We start from the raw sequence: 25,381 nt of genomic DNA on the forward strand, positions 1-25,381 counted from the left end.
TTACATTTCCAGCTCTAGCCTGTCTGTGCTGGTTCAGGGTGCCACCACCAAAACCACTGCTGCCAGTTGGTGTATAAAGCAAACTAAACAAACCTGGTCCCTGATGCACGGGAGGGCCAGCCTAAGTGAGTGTTATTCGAGGGTTCCCTGGCCCAGGAGGCCCTCCCTCCTCTCTCTCCCCACTGCCAGCTTAACTGCCTTTTTTGAGGGGCTCCACCAGTCTGTCAAGGACCTTGGGTCCCGGGGGCTTACATGTTGAGACAAGTAAAGACCTAGAGACTGTTAACTTATTTAAAGCCAATGCACTGATTATATATCTGATCTCTGCCACCAGCAGTGTATAAGGGTCAGGGATCAAGAAAGAAGAGGGAATTGATGTCATGGAAAATTCACTGCCTGTAGGAAGAGTTTTAAGAGGATCGGTTTGGGTTGCTACTTCCATGAGGAGAGGAGAGGACGCTGTTTTGCAGAGAGCTTTGTTGGGCGAAGCTTCTAAGGCAGGAGGTGTCAGGAATGTTTAGCTAGGTGGTCTCAGCATAGCCAAGGAAAGCAGACTTGATGTATGTTCGTGGCTCTTTCAACGTTTTCTGTTTACTATTGTCTGATTTTAGGCCCAGAGATCTTTTACGTGCCTTTTCAGATACTTAACTTTGCAAAGATTTTAAAAAGTGGGTGTTTGAACAGGTAGAATTGCTACAGCTTCAACAGGCCACAAATCTGGGTCTCGGGTCTTCGCAATGACATTTCTTTTCTAAGAAAAACTTTCTTTGCATTTTGTCAGCAGTTTGACTGCTATTCCCAACTCTCGGATACACCTGCTCTCTCTGGAGGCATCTAGCGATCTCCTAGGACTTCTTTCCAGCGGGTCCTGCTGTGATGGGCAATGGTTCCCACTTAGTGGTAGTCATACCTGTGTAATCCCTCTCCTTTGAGTGTGGTAGGACTTGTAATTTGCTTTTAACTTCTAAAATATGGCAAAGGTGATGGAATGTTACTCTGTGGTTAGGTTACGTACAGCAGTGACTGACGTAACTGGCAGACTCTCTCTGTTGCCATTTTGCACTCATTGATGAAGCAGGTTGCTCAGGTGGCCTCTGAGCAACAACCGATTAGGAACTGAGATCCTCAGTTCAACAGGTCTCAGGGAACTACATTCTGCCAACAAATGTGAGCTTCCAAGTCAAGCCTTCCGATGAGACCCAGCCCTGGCAGACACCTTGATGGCAACTTGGGAGAGTCAGTGGAACAGGTTACCCAGCTAATCTGTGCCTGGATTCCTGGCCACAGAAACTGTGAGATAAGAAATGTGTCTCCTACACTGTTGGTGGGAATGTAAATTGGTACAGCCATTACGGAGAACAGTATGGAGGTTCCATAACAAACTAAAAATAGAGCTACCGTATGACCCTGCAATCCCACTCCTGGGCATGTATCTGGAGAGAAACATGGTCTGAAAGGATACATGCACCCCAATGTTCACTGCAGCACTGTTTACAATAGCCAAAACATGGAAGCAGCCTAAAAGTCCATCAACAGAGGAATGGATAAAGAAGATGTGGCACATATACAATGGAATACTACTCAGCCATTAAAAAGAATGAAATAATGCCATTTGCAGCAACATGGGTGGACCTAGAGATTGTCATACTGAGTGAAGTAAGTCAGACAGAGAAAGAGAAATATCGTATGATATTGCTTATATGTGGAATCTAAAAAGAAATGATACAAATGAACATATTTACAAAACAGAAACAGACTACAGACTTAGAGAACGAAGCTATGGTTACCAGGGCTGGGGGGAGGGGTGGGAAGGGTCGGGGGAAGGGATAGCTAGGGAGTTTGGGATTGACATGTACACACTGCTATATTTAAAAAGGATAACCAACAAGGACCTACTGTATAGCACAGGGAACTCTGCTTAATGTTATGCGGCAGCTTGGATGGGAGGGGAGTCTGGGGGAGAAAGGATACATGTATATGTATGGCTGAGTCCCTTTGCTGTGCATCTGAAACTATCACAACATTGTTAATTAGCTATACTCCAATATAAAATAAAAAGTTAAAAAGAAAAAGGAATGTGTGTGGTTTTTAAGTCATTTGGTATGCAACAATAGATAACTAAAATACCTTCTCAGTCTTAATTCTCTTTGATCTTTATTTTTCTTCATAATTTGATCCCTTGGGCCAATCTCATCCCTGCCAGTGTCTCCTGCTCTCAGCTAGAAGCTGGTGATTCCCAAACCTGTGTCTCCTGAGATCAGAACCCATAAATATGATCTAATGGCTGGATACTGTGCAGGCATCCCAAATTCAGAATGTTCAAATCTGCTCCTTCTTCTGAGTTCCTTGACTTTATATTTTCACCTCCCTTCATCCAGTTGTTGAATCCTGTGAGTCATCTCACTCCCACCCACCAAATCCAATCAATCAGCAAGTCTAGCATTATATATATTTCTTAAAATTCTGGTTCTACATTTTGGAAATGAGATGAAAAAGTAAAGCGGTTGTCCGTCTATTGCTATACAGGAATTTTTATATGCTTATTTATTTTCCATTAAAATATAAGTAAAGAATTTAGATGGTGAATATAATCTGGCTCAAAAATTAATATCTATCAATCATAAATTTGAACTGTTCAACATAGCCCATATTTATACTTAAACTTGTCTGCCTAAGAAAACTGGGGCAGTTGAATCAATAGTGGTTACCCACTCCCCCCTGCTTCTCTAGCAGGGTTTTAGGAATAAATAGGCCAATAAAATAAAGCCTGCTCACCCCTTGGTGGTGAGGGGCCAGTATCAACTGTTTTTGCTCAGATGTACAGGATTGGTGAGGGGGCACTTGAAAAAGGTCCCAGTCTTCTCTTTTGGTTGGTATTATGTCTGTGCCATAAGGATGAGGTCCTGAGACTCAGCCTTGCCCATCTGACTCTTTCAAGATGGAAAAGATGTGGACTCCCATAGCTGCCCCCATGGTCTAGAAGGATCCCTTAACACTGCTTCTGCTGTAGGGCACACCATCGGGAGGCGAGTATGCAGGGACGTCCAGCGGCCCCTCTTCAAGGCTTCAAGTCACAACCCTGTCCTGATGGTGCTCACATCTGTATCTCCAGCTCAGATCCCTTCCTGAGCGCTAAGCTCGTATATTATCTGCTGCAGGGATATCCCCATTTGGACATCCTAGAGGCTCTTTAAATCCAACATGTGCCAAACTCCTCCTCAAACCACCCTATCCCCCTAAAGGTGTTCTTGACCTCGGCAGGCAGTGAAATCATCTATCCAGTTTCCCAAGTCACAAAAGAAGTGTGATGCTTAGCATCTCTTTCTCTTTCACCTTGACATCCAATAAATGACCATGTTCTGTTGATTCAACTCTCTGAATCTCTCCAATACAGGCCTTTCTCTTTCTCCTCACTCTCACTACCTCTGTTCAGGCCATCACCCTCTTGTGCACAGGAATGTCCGCACCCTTGCTAGACCAAACCGTTCTTCATGCTGCTACCACAGGTATCTTTTCAGAGAACAAGTCTAGGTATTTTTCCCTCTTGCTGAAAAACCTTCAACGGCTCTCTGTTCTCCACAGTTGAAAAGGTCTGAATCACCTATTCAGACCTTATGTGACCTGTCCCTGAATATCTCTCTTGCTCTTTCTCTCTCCACTCCACTCTCATGTTCTATGTCCCCGCCACACTGAAGCACTTTTATTACCTCCAATGTGCCATGCTTCCTTTCGTATTCAGGTCCTTGCCCTTGCACTTTCCTCAGCTCAAAACACTTTCTGTAGCCCCTCCCCTCTTCCTTTCACTTGACTAGTTCACGGTCTTAGTTCTGAGTTCCCTCCTCTGAAAATCTTTTCTTGCACCCCTCTCTCCCATTCCGTCCCCCATAATGCTCCCATAGCATCTGTGCTTGCACAACTGGAGGCATTGACTACTTTTTACATTTAATTATCTGTTTATTTGTCATTCTCCCACTCTACCCTATAATCTCCTTAACCGGCAGGGGTGGTTTCCCGTTCACCCTTCTCACTGTGTTTGATACCGGGTAGGCACGCAATAGACATTCTAGGATGGCAATTTGCCATCTAGACTGCTCAGCTCAACATACATGATAACTAGGCAGGCTTTAGGCATATCTATCCATTGTCACCCACTTTAGATGTGGCTCCACCACTGTTGCCCACTCTATCACCCACTCGCAGCATGTGAACAAATCTCTCAGGAATAACATAAGATTATGACACACCGATTTTCAGCTTCTGACTCTGAACAGTCAGTTAACGGCGAAGCTGTTTGAGTGCAAGAAAGAGCCCCAATTTGACAGACCTTGAACCCTAATACTATTTTAAGAGTCAGGGACAGAATAGTCTTTTGATAGATCAGACAAATATGTCCCGAGGGATACAACAAAGCTGTCTTTGACCCTCTTCTTTTTAGTTTGTTCCTCATTGCTCCCTCTCTGACCATCTCCTCTTGTTCCCATTCTCTATAGAGTCAGAAGGGTAAAATTCTGTAATGTACAAAGAATGACAAGAACTGCTACCTAATTATTGCCAGAAAGCAGGTCTCCACATTAACTATTCTAAAACCAAAGACATCATTTTTTTTTTTGGTGAGGGGGTAAACTCTAATATTTAACCAGCTTCTAGCCAATAATTCTCTTAGATCAACCCATCCAAGTGATACACAGGAAACAGATATTCTGAGGTGCATTACTTAGATTGTTTGGGTTGTTGTTACTTAACACAGTAAGATGCGCATTTAATACTCACTTTAAAATTTACCCAGCATCTGTGAGACTCTACTGTCCATCCATCTGATCATGGAGTGGCACTCTTCCTTTTCTTTTTTTTTAAAATTAATTAATTAATTAATTTTTATTTTTGCCTGCATTGGGTCTTCGTTGCTGCATGCAGGCTTTCTCTAGGTGTGGCGAGCGGGGACTACTCTTCATTGCGGTGCGCGGGCTTCTCATTGCGGTGGCTTCTCTTGTTGTGGAGCATGGGCTCTAGGTGCTCGGGCTTCAGTAGTTGTGGCACATGGGCTCAGTAGTTGTGGCTCGCAGGCTCTAAAGCATAGGCTCAGTAGTTGTGGTGCACAGGCTTAGTTGCTCCGCGACATGTGGGATCTTCCTGGACCAGGGCTCGAACCCGTGTCCCCTGCACTGGCAGGTGGATTCTTAACCTCTGCACCACCAGGGAAGTCCCTCTTCCTTTTCTTTTGAGACAGTTCTTAGCCCTGCCCATGGGTACTCATGGGACCTAGAGCTCAGGGGGAGGGAGGACTATGGTTCCCTTCATGCTTCTTAGGGGATGATCAGCCCTCCCTGTGGCCTGGCTGACCATGTAGATCAAGGCTACAAGGAGTGCTTCTCACGTTTGGACCCTTGTCAATGCCACAAAGGCTGCGTCAGAAAGACGATAGCCACAGAGGATTGCCTGTGGGTAAATGGCCCATCCCTCCTGCAGGGGACTGGCTTTCAAAATGTTAGAAGCAGCAGAGCTACTCCCCCACTTCTTTTTCTATTTTTTATACAAAGAAATATCATGAGCAAGTCCAGTATGTAGAACAGATAAAAGTGGAACTTCCCTGGCTGCAGCCAGGACAATGGACGGGGGAGGGGGAGGGGACAGAATCCCACCATCTAGCTCCCCTTGCTCTGTGAAGAGGCCAGAGTAGAACTATTTTCCAGATTGTTCCTCAGAATCCTAAATGAGAAACAGCTCTCACTGCAGGATATTGCTAAGGACACTGTTCTCCTCTCGTATGGTTCTCCTTTTTTTCTAGAAGGATCCATAGAAGAAATTTCTCACAGGGTTCATTCCCAGGAGTCCTTCCGATTTTTTTTTTTTTTTGAGTACTTAATTTATTTTTTATCTTCTTAAGGCTATGACTTATGCCCTTCTTTGCATCAGCTGCGTAGGAAGCATGGAGCTGATTTCGTGGGCCCTTGCAGGCAGTTTCTTAGGACTTCCTGGGACACATTGTGAATTGTAGACATTAAGTCAGGGATTCAGGTATCATTTCTACCTTATTTTCTTTTTACTCTGATTTTCACTTTATTATTTTATTTATATTTTATCAATTTAATTTATATTTATTTATCTTCTATCTTACACATGTGTGCACATCACCTCAAATTCTTTCTGGAATAAAACAGGATAAAAACGAATGCATGGGTGCCTAATTATATTACAAAGATAACGTAACAGACTGCCCTCAGCAACCATCGTGTGACTGCACTTACCTCACTAGGGTGGAATCCATCCACGGGTTCAATGAGCTGCCAGGGCTGCCCTCCGCTCCTCTGCCACTCCTCCATGACTGTGGGGCGTGCACACGCACACACAGAGGGTTAGAGACATGCTTTCCTGAGCAACAGCCAACACCCAAGAGCAAGGGCTGTGAAGGATGTTCCTCCCGGGCCCATGCTTACCCAGCCACGTCTGCCTCTGCCGGGGGCTTTCTGAACAGAGATAATCTTTCCATTGTGTCATTATTTTTTCTCTAACTCAGGAAGACAAATGTGTGAGAGTGTTGGATGAATGTGGCTTGTAGAGTGAGTAGGGTGGTGGGGAAGGGTGAGCTCTAAAATATTCAACATCGATTTAAGTCCATCTCATTTCTCAGTGGCAAGGAGGACAGAATTTCAGGAGTAGGAGGAAAATATTAAGCATTTTGTTAACACCTCCTTTCATTGGCTGCCATTTCCAGACACTGCCTGCATATGTCAAGCAATCATCATTAAAACTCACACAGTTCGTCAGAAATATAATTACCTAAAATGATCTGGACATCACATTTAGAGCGAGTATGGCTACAGAGGAAAACGTTATGAGCCCCAAAATGATGAACAGCAATAAAACTGTCCTTCAACAGGGGTGAGACCAGGAATGTCAGTTGCTCCAAGGCAAAGGCATAATGAACTCTACATTATAATATCATACAGTCAATAAGAACTCCTCAAGGAAACTTCAAATCCCTAGAGAGCCTCCAGAGAGAAAAATGTGAAACCTACCACTCCCAGTGTAGCCCATGTCCTCATTTCCCTGGTGTCCAGAGAGGGGAACCGGCACAGCTGAGATTCCTCTAGTTCTTTCCTCTTCACACTTCACAAAAACTCAAGGGCAGGGATCTGTTCCCTCTTGCCCTCTTTGTTTATCTCTCTTTTGCCCCAAGGGAAGGAATGGAAATGCTATTAGGGGCTTTAACTGGATGAGAGAAGCTGGACTTTCCCAGAGCTGAATCAATACTATGCTGCTTTTGTAATTAGTCCTAATATCACGCCAGGCCGTCCACCCTTGCTACCCAATCCTTGTCCCCAGAGGGGCTGCAAATACTGCTGTCCTTCTCAGAGCACAGGAAACAATTCTTGCTGGTGGTTTGGAGTCCTATACTGGATCACCAATTCCTGTTGGCTTTTTCCCTGCCAGAATGGCCACCACTGAGCCACTCTCTTATACTTTATGCCTGGGTTTTATTGGAGGTTGCTAGAAGAAGCAGCTAATGGAAAGTGGCCTTTTCATTTCTTGTGAAACTCAAATCAAGGATATTGTCCACTGTGTCCTCCACGTGTTGGCTCAAGGGAGAGATTGCTTCATGCTGGTAAACGGTGTATCTCTCTGAAGGAATGGTATGTATCTGCTCTTCTGATAGGAAGCTCAGAATTACAGTGATACTGAAACCACACTAACCCTTATGAAGGTTTATTTGTTCTGCTGAACCAGCTTGCAGACCTCACAGTTTCTTGCCATTGGCCCTAGGTACCCCGTAAAAGACAGAGCCTTGGGGAAGCTTGCCTGGCTCTAGTTTCAGTTTACTTGGCTGTTCTGTTTTTTAGGCATGACCTCGGAACCGGATTTTCTGCTTCCGGTTCAATTCTGGGTGCTTCACCTTTCCCTCTGGATCTGACACTTTGAAGCACCTGTGGGGCCCTCCTGTCTTCCTGGGTGTGCCATACTGCTCCGGCCCAGCCCTGCTCATCCTGGCTCACCTGTCATGCGTTCCCCATGCCTGGTTCAGACTGTTCTTTCTCCGCCTTGGCCGGGAGAGGATGGGTCACTTTCCTACTTGTTTTTTGGGTCCTGCTGTTCTACTTTCTAACTTTATGCTGATTCTCTCTCTGAGCCATTTCCAATCTGAACATCCAACCAATTACCCTTAATGGAGCACCAGGCATTGGAAGGGTTTCTTCAGTCAATGTCACCCCCACTGAGCCCCCTCAGTGCTTTTTGTTCTTTTGTACTATTTGTCTCATCTCTACTTTGCAGCCCCACAGGGTTTCTAATACAAAAATCAACACTGATGCAGAAAGGTCCAGCCCAGGTAAGATGTCAGCCTCCTAGGCGCCTCTGTGACTTCAGAGGTGACCTCACTTCCATTCTATTTGCATTCCTTTGCTTCACGAAAATCCTCAATGAACTTTTTAATCCTTTCTCCTGCTTCTCCCTTAATTTCAGTTTGGTTTCACCTTATGCTATACAAATGTTAAAAAGAGAAAGAAAAGAAAGAATGAAAGAAAATCTCAATCAGATGTTAAGTAATTCCCAGGCCTGTTAGACAATGGGAACCAAGCCCAGTCAAGACCTGAGAAAGGGTTGTATTAAAGAGATAGACAGCAAGCCATGCGCCTGACCTGAACCACTCACACATCCTCTGACCCAGCAGGGGTAGGAAGTTCCTCATAACACTTTTTGACTCTTCACATTTGCAGAGAAGGTTGAGTGACAAATTGAATCTAAACTTGTGCCTTCACTGGCCAAGAGAACGTTCAGAAAGGAATTACAGTGATCTGGAGATCTGGAAAATCGACAGTGGAAAAGCAAATTTGAGCTTATAAATGAAACACAGTTTAAGCCAAGATCGTGTTCCTGGAGAGGAATGTTTGTTAAGAGCTCCATATTAAAAAGACCAGACTTTCTTATACCCGTGTTTCCTCTAGTGTGATTCAATGCTAGTCTTACGAGGCTTAAAGTTAGTCTAGGCTGTTTCCATTTTTTTTTTTTTTGTTTCCATTTTGATTTGAATTTTATGTGCATTACTAACTACCAAACTAAAAACTATGGCCCTTAGAGAAAGGGAGAGGTGGTGATAGATATTATACTTCATGGAACAGATGGACATAAATTAGTCATCAGAATTAATGACTATTTTTCAAAATGAAAAGGAATGGTGATTCTTCTACTCCCCTTGGAGGCTTGATCCCACAATGTAGGATATTTTCTCATATGATTATTGTGTCTCTGAGGCTTACCAGTCACTGAATATCTGTAGACATAAGAATTATAACACTTACAGGAAGAGTCAGTAACTCACAAGCAAGAGTTTAAGGTCTTACCTGTATTATGACCAGTGCTAGACAGAGTGACTCTTTTTAGTTTGTTTATCTCAGGGTGAAATTTTGCTTTCTTAGAATAAATGCAATACCAGACAGTGGTCTCTACTTCTTCTCTGATTTAGACTGGGTGGTCCAAGCAGGGTATTATGGTAGGTTGGTCAGTTCCCTTCCTGCCTGGGACCATAATTAAAAATAGGCAAATAAATTGCCGTTTGTTCTTTGGAACACTTGAATTAAAGCTCTTGAAAGATCATGAGCGATCTCTTTGGATTTGGTACGTAATGTATTTCCTTTATTTGTAAAGTCAAAGAAGCTCTGCTAATGACCAGTTTTTCAGAGATGCAATAGAAATCACAGGAGTTTCATAGAACATTTGGTAGCTCCTTGATGATTAGCAGATATTTAAAAAGAGAAATCTGAATTCTGGTCAGCACTCTGAAGTCACTGGTCATTTTGACAAACATATACTTGTGGGGAGGGGAACTAAGAACCAAAACTCTAACTGAGTTGTCTTAGAAGCTGAGGGGAGCTGGTGGTATATTTAAAGTGTCAGTGAAAAAATGGCCTTGTCAACCAAGTGGCATGCTCCTTCCTCTGTTTGGGAGGTGTGGTGGAGATGAAGAAAAAGGACATCACCTGCTCAAGCTGGCATTTCCTGAAGGGAAAAAAATTTGTTGCCTCTGTTTAGCTTATAACCAGTTGGAGGATGAGTCAGCAAGAGACAAAAAAGAGTCTTTGAGGTGAGCAGTCATCTTTTGGTGCTGGACTGAGGCTGTCAGAGTGGAGAACAGATAGGTCTCGTGTCTACCCTCAAGGGACAGGGACCCTCAACTGTCATTTGCTCTGCCACAGGGTGTAAAATTGTAAATCTCATATGAAAAGTGATATTTGTGATGCAATAGCTCAAATACAGTATAGAAATGAGAGCAGAGATTTTCATGTGACTAGTGAGACTGCAGATTTAATCAGTGACTCTATAGGGTTTTCATTTCTGATAAAAGGAAACTGTGATAAGGAGATGCATTTCTACCATAGCTTCCTGTGAGGAACTCAAAGTGATGCACAGGCTCAGCTGGTGATGGGGAGGGTTAGACATTGAAAAAGAATAAACATTTATTATCCATCTATCATAAGCCCTGGAAGAATGTAGTAGGTGCTTTACATACAGTGATGGTGGTGGAGATGGGAAGGTGTCAGCTAACAGGTATTGGAGTCCTTACTACATGACAAGCACTGTCTCTATCCTTACATAGAGCCCACGGTTTAGTTACTGCTACCTTACACAAAAGGAAACTAAACTTGAACGGTTATTTCATTTGCTCGAGGTTACACAGCTATTCTATGTCTGAGTTGATATAGAAATACAGGTCTATCTGGTTGTAAATTCTGGGCTCTTTGTATAATAACATATTCGCCTGCATGAGGTCGGCCAGATTTCCAGGATGGTGAGCTGCCCAGCTGGGGGAGCTTATCCACGGAGATGGATCTGGGAGCGGATGCGCCTCTGCCTACTCTGGAAAATGCTAAAATCTCAAGGTAGGCGTGTCCTTTGCAGTAGTCTAACACTGGGTGTAAGCTAAGACCTTACCACAGTTCTTGAAAACTAGATACAAACGCCAGCTCTCTCAGAAGCACACATGATGGCACGTAGCCATTAAATGCACGATGCTGTATCGGATGTTTCTGGAAGCAGATCCCAGAGTACCATTTCCTCTGCCTCCACTCTCCCTTCCACTGTATCTTCTCTAGTGGAGACTAACTTCATATGGAGAAGGCAAAGAAGGCCCTGGACCAAAACTGGACCTTCATTTTTAAGAAACGTCAGGGAATTACAAAGTCTCAGCAAATTCCTTGAACTGCTGATGAGAAGTGCCAAACAAGGAGAGATACCTAGGAGGTTTCTTAGTAAGGTGACCAACTGCCATGTTGATGTGGAGTGTTCAGGTTAACTGAACTTTTTGCTTTTTTATTGCATTTATTGTTGCTCTGAGGGTAAGAACGTGCTGAGGAAGCTCTGTTTCCAAGCATGTGGAATGCTGGCCGGTATGGGGGTCCAGGAGAAAGCTCTTTCCCTGTATCTTTCATGAAGAGAGGACTGTCCTGTTTTGTTAACAACCATATTCCCAGCGCCTACACAGCACACAGGAGGGCTTAGTAAAAATCTGATGACTAAATGACTAAGTTCTTAATCTTGGAGCATTACAGGAGCCCCATTTATTGAATTTTAATGTGTGTTTTAATTTTAATAGATCATCTGTGGATTATGTACAGATGCAGACTCTGATTAGGTACGTCCTAATTAGGAGTGGGGCCTGGGGCTCTGCATTTATAACTAGTCCCCAGGTGTATAGATGTTGCTCGTTTTGAACTATGTATTAAGTGGCAAGGGTGTGAGGGAATGGTGCTCTTTCCTGGGTGCTGGCTATGTACCAGGCATGGCATTTGGGAGGATTACACATTATTTTACATAATCATCACAAAGACTTGTTATGTAGATATAGTGTCTCCATTTCCAGGTCTGGAAAGGAGAGTTTAGTAATGTTCAGGGAATCGCCAACAGTCCCAAAGATAATAAATGACAGAGCTAGAGATTACTGTGGAAAATGAAAAAGTCTCAAGTGAATGCTAGGCAATATTATATTTTTAAAAACTTTATCTATATTCAGGGTGGGTGATGATCAAAGATCACTTGGTGGTGCATTTGTTTACACCAGGAATTCATTAATGAGGCTTTAACTCTGCATTTTAATGACAGGTTATTTATCAAAATGTCTCTCCCCATGAGAGAAATATATATCACCTAGGCAGGAAATCTAGTTAACGGAGATCAGTCTTGTTGAAAAGATGTTCAGAATTGAAGTACTAGAGTCTACAATGCAAAACGTGTCAGCTAATGTAATATTTGATAATTCATGATGGCCATCTGTCTCATCCCAGATGCTTGGACTGGGGGAGTTGGTGGTGGGGAGACAGAGATGATAAACTCCGTATGAGAAATCGTCCATCCTTTGCATACACTGCAAAGCTTTTCATTAGCATCATCTCAGCTGGCAGTCTATCAACAGAGACTTTTCTCTTGCATAACAGTTGCTTAGCAATGAAAATGGGACTGGAAGAATTAAAGTCAATAGATAATCATTTTTCAGAGTCAAGATGTAAAGGATAAATCCAGTAATCATGCCTGTTTTCTTGTGGCCACTCATCAGTGACCCCAGTGTTTGGGGCCACTCATCAGTGACCCCAGTGTTTGGATAGACCCCTAGAAAAGCAGCAGTAATGTTCTTTCCAGAAAGTTGGGGTATGGTTTGTCCACTTTGCCATAGGCATCTGGAGTCCTCCCTTTGAGACTCATTAGTTTCATCATGTGTGAGGTCTGGGAATCTGCCTTGTTTTGAGTCCTTAGGTAATCCAGTGGCCCCAAGGAGAGGCACTGCCTTACCCCTCATTCCTGTCACACTCATCTTTAGCCCAGCCGTAAGCCAGGCATTGCTAAACTGTCAAGAATAAGTTAGATGATTCCACTGACCTGTTGGCTCCCAGCCCAAAGCTGTTTCCAGCTGGTCACTGGCTCTATTGCTTCAGGGATTCTAAAATTATGGTGAAGTAAGGAGGTGATGCTGAGCTTCCACCTTTCCAGAAAGAGTCTCACACTTTATCTTTTTTCAATACTCAGAGCTATTAATGCGTCAGAATGGGCAGAAGCGACCCTGCCCAATATACTGCCTGTTGGCTTGTAAACAAACACCTTGCCCAGGCAGGCTCTAAATGGTAGCTGCTGCTTCTGTCTTGTGTCAATACCTAAACCAAGCAAAACTTACTTTCTCGGAAGTCAAAATCCATGTAGAAAAGATTGAAGTTTGTAAATTTCTGGCTGGTTGCAATTTTTTTCAGCGTATTGGAGAGTTGTTCTGCTCTCTGAATACAAAGGAAACAGGGAGAATTTCATGAAACCTAGACTTGGGCTTTAGGGAGACAATTCATGCAGAACAAAGAAATCAATTGTCCCCATCCCACCCCGACTGCAAGTCATCAGCAGAGAGCAGCTCTGCATATTAAATTCCATTCATGCACAAATGGCCAATGAGCATACAAAACTGTTAAAATTCATTAGGAACAAAATCAGTGCAAACTAAAGTATTAAGATATCACTTTCTCCCCATGGGTTTGGCAAAGAAAAGATGAACAATCATGATAATAAAGAGTATCGCCACGGGATACGTGATTGAGAATGTCAATTTGTTTAACCTTTCTAGAGAGCAATTTGGTGATAGGGATCCAATTGTTAAACATGACGCACTCTTTGACCCAATAATTTTCTAGGAATTTGTCTTAAGGAAATAGACATGGTACACAAAGACATACATCTTCCTATATACAAAGCTTCATCACAATGCTATTTATCATAGTGAGAAATTAGAAACAATCCATATGTCCAACACCAAGGGATGAAATAAATAATGGTACATTCATATGCTCTATTTTCTAAAATGATTACAAAATTATGATGTGGAGGAATCATTATAAACATCAGAAGGTACAAGACAATATGTGTGTTCTGATACTATGTAGGCAAAACCCCCAAAATAACTATCTATGAAAATAATATTGGAAAGACATACATACATATTAATTTTGGGTGGTGGGATTTTGAGTGATTTTTGTTTATTTTTTTTGTACTTTTTACATTTTCCAAGGTTTTTTTAAAAATTGAAATATATTTCCCTTGTAAAAAATGTTTACCAAATTCCTTACCAAGAAATTATTTACCATCTGTGAAAGAAATGTGGGAACCTTTCTCAGAGAAGAAAGGAAGGCTCTGGGGCACCTGGTCCTCCCCTACCTTGGGAGAATTCCAGCCCTGCGTACACCTAGCCTTGGTCACTTCTCTGACTCTACAAATATGCCTAGGACCAGCTTTCAAAGGCGTGTGTGTGTTTGTGTGTGTACACGCATGTGTGTGTACAAGAGAGACAGGCACACATAGAGACAGTGATCGAGAAACACAGCAAGGACCACAGACTCAGCGAGGCAGAAGCGGGGAGACAGGGCACCCCACATTCTCTTGGCTCCTCAAGCATCCGGGAGTTTGTTTCTTTTATTTACCAGCTTGGAGGCCATCGCCCTGCCAAAATCCCATCCCCAGTGAAAACCCTGCAGCAAACACAGGGAGAGAATGATCAAAGACGGTATCAAAGGGCCTGCGACAGCCCTACCTCTGAAGTGAGAGTCCGGAGCGTCTTATTGGAAGACATCCAGCCGTGGCAGGGGCTGACCTGAGAGCAGGAAAACATTGATTACAGAAGAATAGTGCTGGTTGTGGGAACATAGCTTTGGAACAAGTCAGTGTGAGCTCACCTGGAGACAGTTCAGGAAGGAGTAGAAATGCGCGTAGGTCACGTCCTTGTTCAGCTGGCCTGGAAAACAGAGAGGTCTGGCATGTTGCATGCACTCAGATATAGCAGCCACCTAGGGACCCTGGTGGGTGAGCCTGCCTCTCTTGCAGAAGGCTGGCGCCTCCAGGGACCTGCCCTGGCTTTGCATTCGGTGTTGCTCTTGAAGATGCCTGTGCTTTCCTTCTTTCTGAGCCCCCTAGAAATTCAGACCTGGGGTTGGGGAGCGGCCCCCAGGAGTTTACTCCTATCTCGAGCTCTTCACACGGGCTAGGGCAGGGTGTGAGGGGCCTGACCTTATCTGGTTCCCAGTAGAGGGATTCAGGGCACCGTATGGACCAGAACACCACTAACAAAGGAGCTGGCAGAGCAGTGGCTTTCTCCTGGCAATGGTATGAAACGCCAAGTCCCTGTGGGGTCCAGGGAGCATTCAAGGTGGGAGTTGACCAAATCCTCCTCCTTTTGTGTTTATGAAGCACTCAGGTCTGACCAGATTATCCCATGCTGAGGACCTGGTGGGACTCTGGAGGGTCTGACGGTCTGACCATGCACTGTCCTGCAGTTAGGTGAACTGAAGTTTTCCACAAGTGCTTGTGTGGCCATCGGACTGGGGAGGCTAGCACGTTATATCCCTTCATGACCCAGGGGTTATCTTATTTGAGCTGTCTTTAGTAGACAGGCTCTATTTTTTTGGTGCAGGTTCAAGAAGTACATACGCATGAAGTGGTAAGCGCCAAATGTGAGTTCATGCAGAGCCTTTCCAAATATCAGTTGTAGACCCAGAATCTGGGGGCGTTATTTATTCTCCCTTCTCACCTCCCACCACCGCCCCTTCTACCATATCGCGTGCCCCACCCCCGAACCGAGGCAATTCAAGTTTCATGCTGTGGCTGAGACACAAGATCCAGGTTCTCCCAAATCTCAGGGGTGAATGACTGATGTCTTATCCATTAACACTTCTCTCACGCTTGAAAAAATAAAGGAAAATAATAGGGCCTATCTCGGAGTGAAGAGAAAGATCGAAGGTGATAGAACACAGTCTTATTTTTCACTTACACCTCAGATCAGTTAGACTGAAAGATAGATTCAATTTTCTTGTCATAGAGGAAAAATATATTATCTCTCTGTGTGGGTGAGTGAATCCCAGGACTGGAAAACCGCAGGCTCATTATCGCCATTAAAGTCACAGTGACATGCTGGGTCTTCTCTGTGCTCCAAAGGTGTCTGCATTTTCACATTTTAGATGAATCCCAAGCCACTGGCTTCTGTCTTCACTTTCATTTTATGGGCTCCACATGGAGCCCTGAGCTCCATGATCCGTCTTTCTCCAAGATCCTGCTTTCCATCACAGAGGCTGCTTTCCCTCTATTTCTCTTTTTGGTGGGTGCTTTTGTAATTTGCCTCCTTTGTGTATGTGTCCCTGCCTGTCTCAGTCCAGCCCAGCTGCAGTGACTGACACCTTCAACCTGCGTTCCCCACCCTCAATCCTCCACGTGCCCGGAGGACTTGGCTCTCGCCCCCTGCTGAGCGGCAGCCTTCCCTCTGCCATCTTGTTTCTTTGTTGGGATGGGGGGCCTTGTAATAAACCTTAGGGAGCTTGGCTGGGGCCCTGACACCCTGCTTGGCCCTGACTCTCACCTGGTGGCCTCTCTCTTTTCTCCGCCCAGTGGATGAAGTCTCTTCAACCTGCTGGAGGTGGCACCTCATGCCTGACCATAAGTAACACTCCTGCACCCTCTCCCTCTCCATCTGCAAGACTGGACTGCTCTGGTATCCAGGGAGACTGGAGTTTATCCTGCTCCTGGATACTGGAAACTCATCTGCTGGCTCCCCTTTGGGGCCTAAGCTGAGCCATAGCCTTGTTGCATCCCAGCTTACTCCCCTCTTCCTACTGTCTTACTGCTGAGGTCCCAGAACACGTTAGGATGAGACCACAAGGCGTATCCTCCTTCTGGACCAATCCCTGTCCCCTCCCCTTCATGTCCTTGCTATTCTGGAACTGGCTTTAATTGGACCAGGTTGATGGAGGGGAAATTCTTAGGTGAGTAGGTGGGTCTGTGGACAGGATAAGCACACATTAGCTGTAGTTAGAAGAAAACTGGGAAAGGTATAATGGGTTGGGTTCCCTTCTCTCTGGTATTTCTGCCTATTAAAGGTCAGGGTGTCTCTGGGGCTGGTCCTGTGGAAGGTTGGCTGGGAGTGCTTGTGATGGGTTTATGATGAAGAGGGAAAACAGTTCTTATGCTTTTCTCCACTGATTGGAACTGTCAGTTATTCGCTCTTTCTTTTTATGTATGACTTTTTATCCTTGTTACTTTAATGGTATTCTTCCATATCGAGAAGCCCTGGTATAAAGACTGATCCTACCTACATGTTGTACCTACGTGCACAGAGGTGGTGTCTGGGACTCCCTGGTTAGAAAGTGAGTCTGATGAAGAAAGGTGGTCATGAATGCCCAGGACAGGGGCAGAGGGTGGTCCCACAGTGGCCAGGAACCATCAGTGTGTGTGTGTGTGTGTGTGTGTGTGTGTGTGTGTAAGGGGCGGGAGCCTGTGGGTTGGCCCAGTTGATACCATATGCTCCCTCTGAAGATCAAAGGGATCTACCCCAGCTCCTATAGTAGCAGCTCGAGTCTCAGTCATGTGTATGTTCTTTAGCGCAGAGTCTTTGGCATTTATTTAATGCTGGGACCACAATTGAAAATTTAGCTACTGTAAGAGCTTAGTACTAACAAAGATCAGCCACACCTTCATGAAATACCATCTGAGTGTATTAAACCTTGGTAAAACCACATTAATTTAGACAGGGAGGAAGCCAGTAATAAAATTGAAGGTATACCACAAGGTATTTTAAAATACATTAGGTTTCAAGTTTAAGAGTAATTGGGACAAAATGGAGTTATTGCGGATATTTTGTGGCAGAGGCCCTTCAAGGAAGGCTGACTTGCAGACTTATTTGTAGCCAGCACTCCCAGATTTCTTGATCATAGTCTAAGCCTTTGGATAGCTCCCTGAATGCATATGGCTTAGAAAAGTGTCATTGGCCCTTGGTAATTTCACTGTCAGGATCTACATACTATTTGTCCTTTCCTTAGAGGACAAGGACTTCATCTTAGCTTCATTTTTACCCTCAAAGCACGTAATAGTTATCTCAGACATATTAATGGAAAGATTGCCTTCCTCATAGAATGTGCCTGAGACGACTCATCCCTGGTCAAACATAAACTTTCTTGAAAGATCTATGAATGCATAATCCTAATGTGTGAGACTTACTTTCTGGTAATTTCTCAAAAAGACAAAACATTCTCACCAGGAATTTTAACTGCTGGTAGAGCCTGTGGGGCTGTCACAGCCCTTGGCCGTCAGGCAGTGACTGTGTCGTGACTCACAGACAAGGCTAAGAGGAATGATGCTAGCCCCTTCCTCCCCAGCAGGAGTCAGCAAGACACCGATTCTTGCTCTGGGCCTCCACTACCTGCAGATCTGATGCTGCGGCATTTAACCTTCTCTTTCCTGAATAGTCAGGCTGAATTCCCACCTGTTTACTGAGGCAGCAGAGAATGTAATCACTGACTCAGGGCTTCTCCCCCGACCCCTTTTGCTCCCTGGCCTCTTTCCTAATCCTTAAGGGGGGGCTAAAGTCAAGTCTACAGACTAGCATCATCATGTTTCTTGGCTCAAAGGCAGAATAAATGGGAAACCCCTTTTATTTGCTTGCACCACCCTTAGCACAGTGCCCCGGGAATCAGACTCAGGTGTGTGGCTATTGATTAAGATGAGATCCCCCCTAACCTGGGCAGAGCAACCAAGCCTTGAGGCTGAGCTAGCATTAACCTGCTTCACTGCCGGTTCCTGTCTGTGGGAACGAAGATTCAAAGATTGGATGTGGAGCAGGGGCAGAATGGAGACAATGAGAGGGCAGCAGCCCCCTGTTCAAGCTTCTCATCTTATGTGAGTTAGGAGTCTGCCAGAGGAGGAATGAGGACGCTGGGTAAATCCCACCTACTTCCCCAGTCTGTTTAGGAAGGACCCTGATGCTTCGTTGAGGAATTTATGATTTATTTCCCATGGCAACCAGGCAGCAGGGATAATTTAGGATGTGAATAGTAACTGAAAAACATTAAACAAATTTTAGGTGGTTAGAACTTTCTCCCTAATTGGATTCCCCCTACCCCCAAACTAGAGTTGTTTATATCAAACACACTTGTTCCACCTTTTGCTCTTGTGCTGTGAAGTGCTAGTCTAGGTCAGCGGCTGCAGGGAGGCCATCTGAGGATAATGCAAAGCCTAGAGCAGGGTTTCTCAACCTTGGTGCTATAGACATTCTCGGTCGTGGGGGGCTGTCCTGTGCATTGTAGGATGTTTAGGAACATTCCTGGATTCTACTCCTTGGATGCTAGTAGCACTCTGTCTCCAGGGGTGATATGATAATGGGCGGTGGGTTGCCCCTGGATGAGAACCACTGGCCAAGAGAATCCACCAAGTGATTGATGAGTCCCCTGGTCAATCACCTTTTTCCTTTCCTTGCTCTCTTCCAAATTACGTGGAGTCATTTTTACATAGTATGGTTGAGTCAAGGGAACGGCCTGGCATATCTGAGAAAATTTATGGAGGCAGTCTAACCGCAGTTCATGGGAAGGGAATGGGATTTAAAGTCAGAAAACCCAAAGTCAAGTCCCTATTGGTGTGACAGAGTAAATTGGGAGCACATCTCCCCTGCTCCCAACTTCCCTTCCCCCAGCATTTCTTAGCATCGGAGAAATCTAGGAGTCTGAGAACATCTGTTGGGGGAGCTGAACTTTTCATCCACAAATGGCTCAAAGAGACATCATCAGCCCAAGTGGTTTTCCTTCACATGTCCAAGGCAGCCCAGAATGGAGTCAAGTTCACTGTGTGATCATGTTATCATTTCTAAAGGGCGTGGTCAAAGCCGTGTGAATAGCAGGAACATGCTTTCCTCATAAGAGTCTGGACAGTGTTTCCTTGGAATAATAACATTTGTGGCACATTTCATAATTCAAGAGGAAAATGACTTCAGTCTCATTGGTGGGGAGCCTGGAATGTGGACATGTTCCATTGTTCCCCAGTGAAGAGACCCCAGTGAAGGGGTCAGAGCCCTTTGAGAGCTGGTTAAAGGGTCCCTGCTCTTTTCTTATGTGGGGTGGTGTGGAACTTCCTGAGGGAGCTGGTAGGGAGGTTGGCTTAAACAGGAACTAAAGGAGGAGGACAAGAGGGGATTGAAAAGACACAAGGATGTTACGTATGCAAGGGAAAGCTCTCCACCTCTACCCACTAAGGAGGGCACAAAGGAAGGAGTTTCAGGTCTTCCCCCTCTGAACTGCTCACCTGACTCATAAGGAACTGCTTGGACCTCCAGGACACTGTAGCACCTGGGCACTGTCGCTTGGGCTGGTCTAAGGAGGTGGCTATGGCAATACCAGGGAAAGGGCAGCCCCTTTCCATGAGAGACTGGCACAGGTGCTGTCGATATGGGGCTGAGGGGATGGTCCCCAGGCCCCTCCTTGTAGATGCCTGTCAGAGAGGCCTGAGGCCAGCACTCCCCATCCTCCCTCCCTGCTTAATTTTCTGTAGTAACACTTATCATCCTCTGACTTTTGGAGTCTTTCTCCCACAGTAACATAAGCCTATGTTGGCAGAGATTTTTGACTATTATGTTCACTGATGGTTACACAGTACCTAGAACAGCGCCTGGCATATAATAAGTATTTTTGAAAGGACATTCTTCCCTGAAACACAGAAGGAGAGCCCTGCTACACCCAGCTTGCATATACGATAAGCTGTGCAACATTTGGCAAGCTACACAACTTCTCTGAGCCTTAGTTTTTTCATCTATCAAATGGAATAAATAGAAACATTTATCTCACAGAATTGTTTTAAGGATCAGCATGGCAGCCCTTCCCAAGGTGAATTACTACTACTTTCACAATGTCTGTGAAGCATCTGGCATGCTAGAGATTCTATTAGAAATTTCTTGGAACTTTAATACATTTCAGAGCCAAGGACTCCAAGAGAGTGTAGAAGCAGAGAGCAAGCCCTCTGGAGGACCCTGTTCTACAGATCTCCAACTGGCCACCAGGGTGCACAGACGTCATTAGAATTCTGGCCACTAGGGGGCACTCGCCACTGAGGTTTGGAGAAATCCTTCCCTTTGTCTCCTTCCTATCTCTTGTTTGGGCTTCATTGGCTCCTTCTAGATTTCACCTTCAGTGAAGGAGTTTTAAACTCTTACCTTTCAGTTTGTCCTAATTCTTTGCCAAATACATCTGCCCTTTCTGACTTTGCATTTGGTTCTGGCCACCTTTGGATACTGACCTTTAGATCCTGTACCTGGGTGCTCTTCCCTTCACCGTTCTGGTGGCATTTTAGGTGTATTCCTATATGGTTTGAACTACATATATTTGAACTACGAATACATTGACATTGTTAAAGAGTAAAAACATCTTCAAACTGATACCGAGAGGATGATATCTGCTGTGCAAATTATCCCAGAGAAAGGTTCCATCTGGTAAGCCGTATAAAATCACATGGCTGCCATTTGGCAGGTGGGAATCTAGATACTGCAGAGTCTGCATGACCTTTGAGTACAATTTTTCAGGAGTGGTCATGTCTGGGACGGGATCAATCTTCCTGTTCACAAAAGAAACAGAAAATATCTTAGTATATTATAGGATAAATGCATGCAAATATAAGACCCACCCCCAAAACACACACACACACACACACACACACACACACACACACACACACACACACACAATAGTTATTGGTGTTATTTGCAAAATATTTCTGGTTTCTGGACTCCCTTGTGGTTGGGTGGGCCATTGACTGGTCTGGCCTATGAGTTGCGAGCAGAAGTGACATGTGTCATGTTTGGTTGTAGGAGAGCCTCCAGGATGCCCTTTCTCTTTGCCATGAGTCTGGGCAATGTTCTAGAAAGCAGCTGCTTCACCAGTCTGAGTCCTGGAACAGAGCTCCATGGTGATCCCTGATGGACAATGTAGTGTGAGTGAATAAATATTTATTGCTTTATGCTACTAAGATTTTAGGGGCTGTTTGTTCCTGCAGCATAATTTCACCTATCCTGACTGTTACATACAGTTAATAGAATCAAAGGGGTCTGGTATTGCTTATTATTTGTTTGACACTTTGAGCTCTGCAACTTGGTCTTTAAAACTTTTCACATATATAACCGTCAGGGAAATGAAATTTCACTGAGAAATGAAGTGACATTATGTGTCCACATTACATCTTTCCGTTCTACAATGAATTTGAACTTTCATGAATTTCCTGATAGACTGCTATTCCAGGCTATACCCCTGCAACAATATCTGTCAACAGATAATTCCAATTTGCATCACTGCCTTTTTCTATATAGAAGTGCGTGTGCTCTATAGAGGATATGTGAAATTTTAAATTATATTTTTATCTTCTTGTTCCATAAACTTAGTGAAAACAGAAAAAGGAAGTGCTGAAAGTAGTTATAAGAGCACGGTCCTAAAATCAAAGAATTTAAGACCAAGATGTAAATCATAAGTGAAAGTAGCAAATCTTTAGCTTCAATTAGACATTTACTGAATTTAAGCTGGTTGTCTTATTTTCATTTGGTTTGGAAAAGAACAAAAGTGAGGGTTGTACAAAATACTAGAAATACATCATTGAAAGTTCCATTTACATCTCCCTTCCTTCCTTCCTTCCTTCCCTCTTCCTTCCTTCCTTCCTTCCTCCTTTCTTTCTTGTTATCTTTAAAAGGCAAGGTATACACCTGGAGACTGTCATACAGAGTGAAGTAAGTCAGAAAGAGAAAAACAAATATCGTATATTAACACATATATGTGGAATCTAGAAAAATGGGATAGATGAACCACTTTGTAGGGCAGAAATAGAGACACAGATGTAGAGAACAAACGTATGGACACCAAGGGGGGAAAGCGGGGGTGGTGATGGTGGTGGTGGGATGAATTGGGAGATTGGGATTGACATATATACACTAATATGTATAAAATAGATAACTAATAAGAACCTGCTGTATAAAAAATAAATGAATAAAATAAAATTCAAAAAACAAAAAAACAAACAAAAAAAGGTTTAAGGGAATAAAGAAAACTAAGGAGTGGCTAATTAATTTACATAATAGCATTTCAGAGGGCAATGATGAAGCCCAGAACCTAAGTGACTGGCAAGTTTAACATAATACTAACGTACTTTCTATTGAATTGTTTAATACAACCTTTCCTCCTTCCCTGCCATTAAAAAACACTTTGATGATTCTTATCTACTACAGAATGAAATTCAAACTCTGTGGCTTAGCACTGAGACCCTCTACTGTCTGCTCTTCCCTATGTCTCATTTCTTTTGCTTCTCCCAGGACAGGATGAAGTGTTAATGCCAGTGTTTGTAGACGACCACACCTCATGTTACTCATTTTCTTTATTTTTGAAACTGCTACCTGGCCAAATGCTCATTACTGTGAACTATACTAGTAGTTGTAGTAGGTAAACTACACTCCATGTAGGCAGGGATTTTGTTTTGCTCATTGCTGTATTTCTAGTGCTTGGAACAGAACATTGCATGTAGTAACTATGTGTTGAATAAATGATTAAAGGATTGAATCAATAAACGTAAATACAGGAAAAAAAAGGCAAGGTATAAATAGGGATTCTAGAATATTTTTTGGCTTTAATATGTAAGTCTATTATTGTTCATTTTTTGCACCATTGACTTTGGTACAAGCCTTCAGGAACATATCAAATTTGAATTAAGATACTAATCTGCATTAACCTGGGAGTTGAAAATAGAATTCTCTTTAGGCTTTAAACTGCCTGTTGTTAACCTAAATGGAATCATGCTATAAGTTATTTTCTATTTTAAGCCCTTGAAATTCCAGATTTACCTAATGATCCTGGAGTGGATTGAATAGCATCCCTCAGAATGTGACCTTATTTGGAAACAGGGTCTCTGCAGATGTAATCAGTTAAGATGAGGTCATACTGGATTAGGTTGGGCCTTAAATACAATGACTCGTGTCCTTGAGACCCACACACATAGGGAAGAAGGCCATGTGAAGCTGGAAGTGGAAATTGAAGTTATGCTGCCACAAGCCAAGGAATGCTGAGGACTGCGGGGAGCCACCAGAAGGATGAAAAGACAGGAATGATTTCCCCTAGACACTTCAGAGGGAGCATGGCCCTGCTGGCACCTTGATTTTGGACTTCTAGCCTCCAACACTGTGAAAGAATAAACTTTTGTTGTTTGAACTCACCCAGTTCGTGATATTTTGTCACTGCAGCCCTAGGGAGTTTGATACAGCTGCCAAGCCAGAAAAAGTAAGTTCATTACTCACAAGCTGGACCCGAGACACAAGAGACATGGGAAGAGGAGACAGAAAGAAGCCCCTAGAGGTATCCACTATTGTCACTTTTAAGGGAGCTGCTCCTAAATGGAAATTGGTGTTGTCATTTTGGAAGGAATTTTTCAGAATGTGTCAAAATTTGAAGTTGGCTTAACTTTTGACCTTGACATTTCTCTTTCGGGAAGTTGTCCTATCATAACATTTCCACAAATGTGCAAAAATGTACATACAAGTATGACAACATTTCTTGGAATAGAATAAAATTGGGAAAAGCTAAAAAGCCTGGCTATATAAATTATAGTAGATCCATGCAGTAAACCTCTATACAGCCATTAAAAAGAATGAAGTAACTAGATATAGGTGATGGTTGCACAACATTCTGAATGTACTCAATGCTACTGAATCGTTCACTTTAAAATGCTTAATTTTACATTATGTGAATTTCACCTCAATAAAACAAAATTTTTTTTTTAAAGAATAATCTGTATGCCTTAGCATGGAAAAGACTGCTAAAAAGTATTGTTGAGCGAAAAGAACAAATTACAGAGCAGTGAGCATAATATTATTTCATTTCAATGAATATTAATCAGTCTGTAAATTAGAACTTCATAGAAAAAATCTGGCTGCAAATACAGGAAACATCTCTATTGGTTAGCTCTAAGCAGTGGTGATGGGGTGGTAAGGAGTGATTCTGGAGAAACTTTCACTTCCTAGACCTGTATTATTTGAACTTCTCACAACAGATGTTATTTTGTAATCAGAGAAACAGTCAAAATGAAAGGGGTTCTCATATTATTTTTATTCTTTCTAAAATGAGGAAGAAAGTTAAATATTAATGGGAGGGGCAGAAAACATGGTAATTTTATGTCATTTCCCCTCCACCTATTTCACTTAGTGATATAAAATGACTTTTCACGTTGTTGCTGTCCAGAGGGTGACAGGCTGACCATGGGTGTGAAGGTCACATGGACCAGGTTGTGAGAAGCAATACGTCACTGCACAGAGGAAAAGGTGGAGCGAGTCTGACGTTTGGGGCATTCGGTGTGGTTGGTGTATGTGCTTCTACGCTGGGTCGTGAGTTCCTTGGACTTTCTGAGAGAGAGAAAGAGAGATAGGAGGAAAGAGAAAGAGCTGTCCCATTTTACAAAACCCCAGCATGTAGAATAAAATGCTATATTCATGTTTTTCATTACTTTGGGAAAAATTATATGACTTTATGAATAAAAAGCTCTCCAGCCTGCATAAAAAGCACTCAGAAGGATTTGAGAATAGGTTGCCGACCTACCT

General features: G+C 43.5%; 1 protein-coding gene across 4 annotated transcripts in view; it reads right to left on the reverse strand.

The window, feature by feature from the left end:
* Positions 1-25,381, reverse strand: part of AOAH (acyloxyacyl hydrolase) — a 178,404-nt gene that overhangs the window by 4,660 nt on the left and 148,363 nt on the right. For all 4 annotated transcript variants that reach the window (XM_082399520.1, XM_082399517.1, XM_082399519.1 and 1 more), the window contains 5 exons: positions 21,200-21,372; positions 14,691-14,749; positions 14,549-14,608; positions 13,154-13,250; positions 6,246-6,322 (listed from right to left, as the gene is read on the reverse strand). In XM_082399520.1, the coding sequence (XP_082255646.1) occupies positions 6,246-6,322; positions 13,154-13,250; positions 14,549-14,608; positions 14,691-14,749; positions 21,200-21,372 (466 nt within the window). The remainder of the gene's footprint in view (positions 1-6,245; positions 6,323-13,153; positions 13,251-14,548; positions 14,609-14,690; positions 14,750-21,199; positions 21,373-25,381) is intronic.

This window comes from Balaenoptera borealis, assembly GCF_965194805.1.
Source record: "Balaenoptera borealis genome assembly, chromosome: 7".
Taxonomy (NCBI): Eukaryota; Metazoa; Chordata; class Mammalia; order Artiodactyla; family Balaenopteridae; genus Balaenoptera; species Balaenoptera borealis.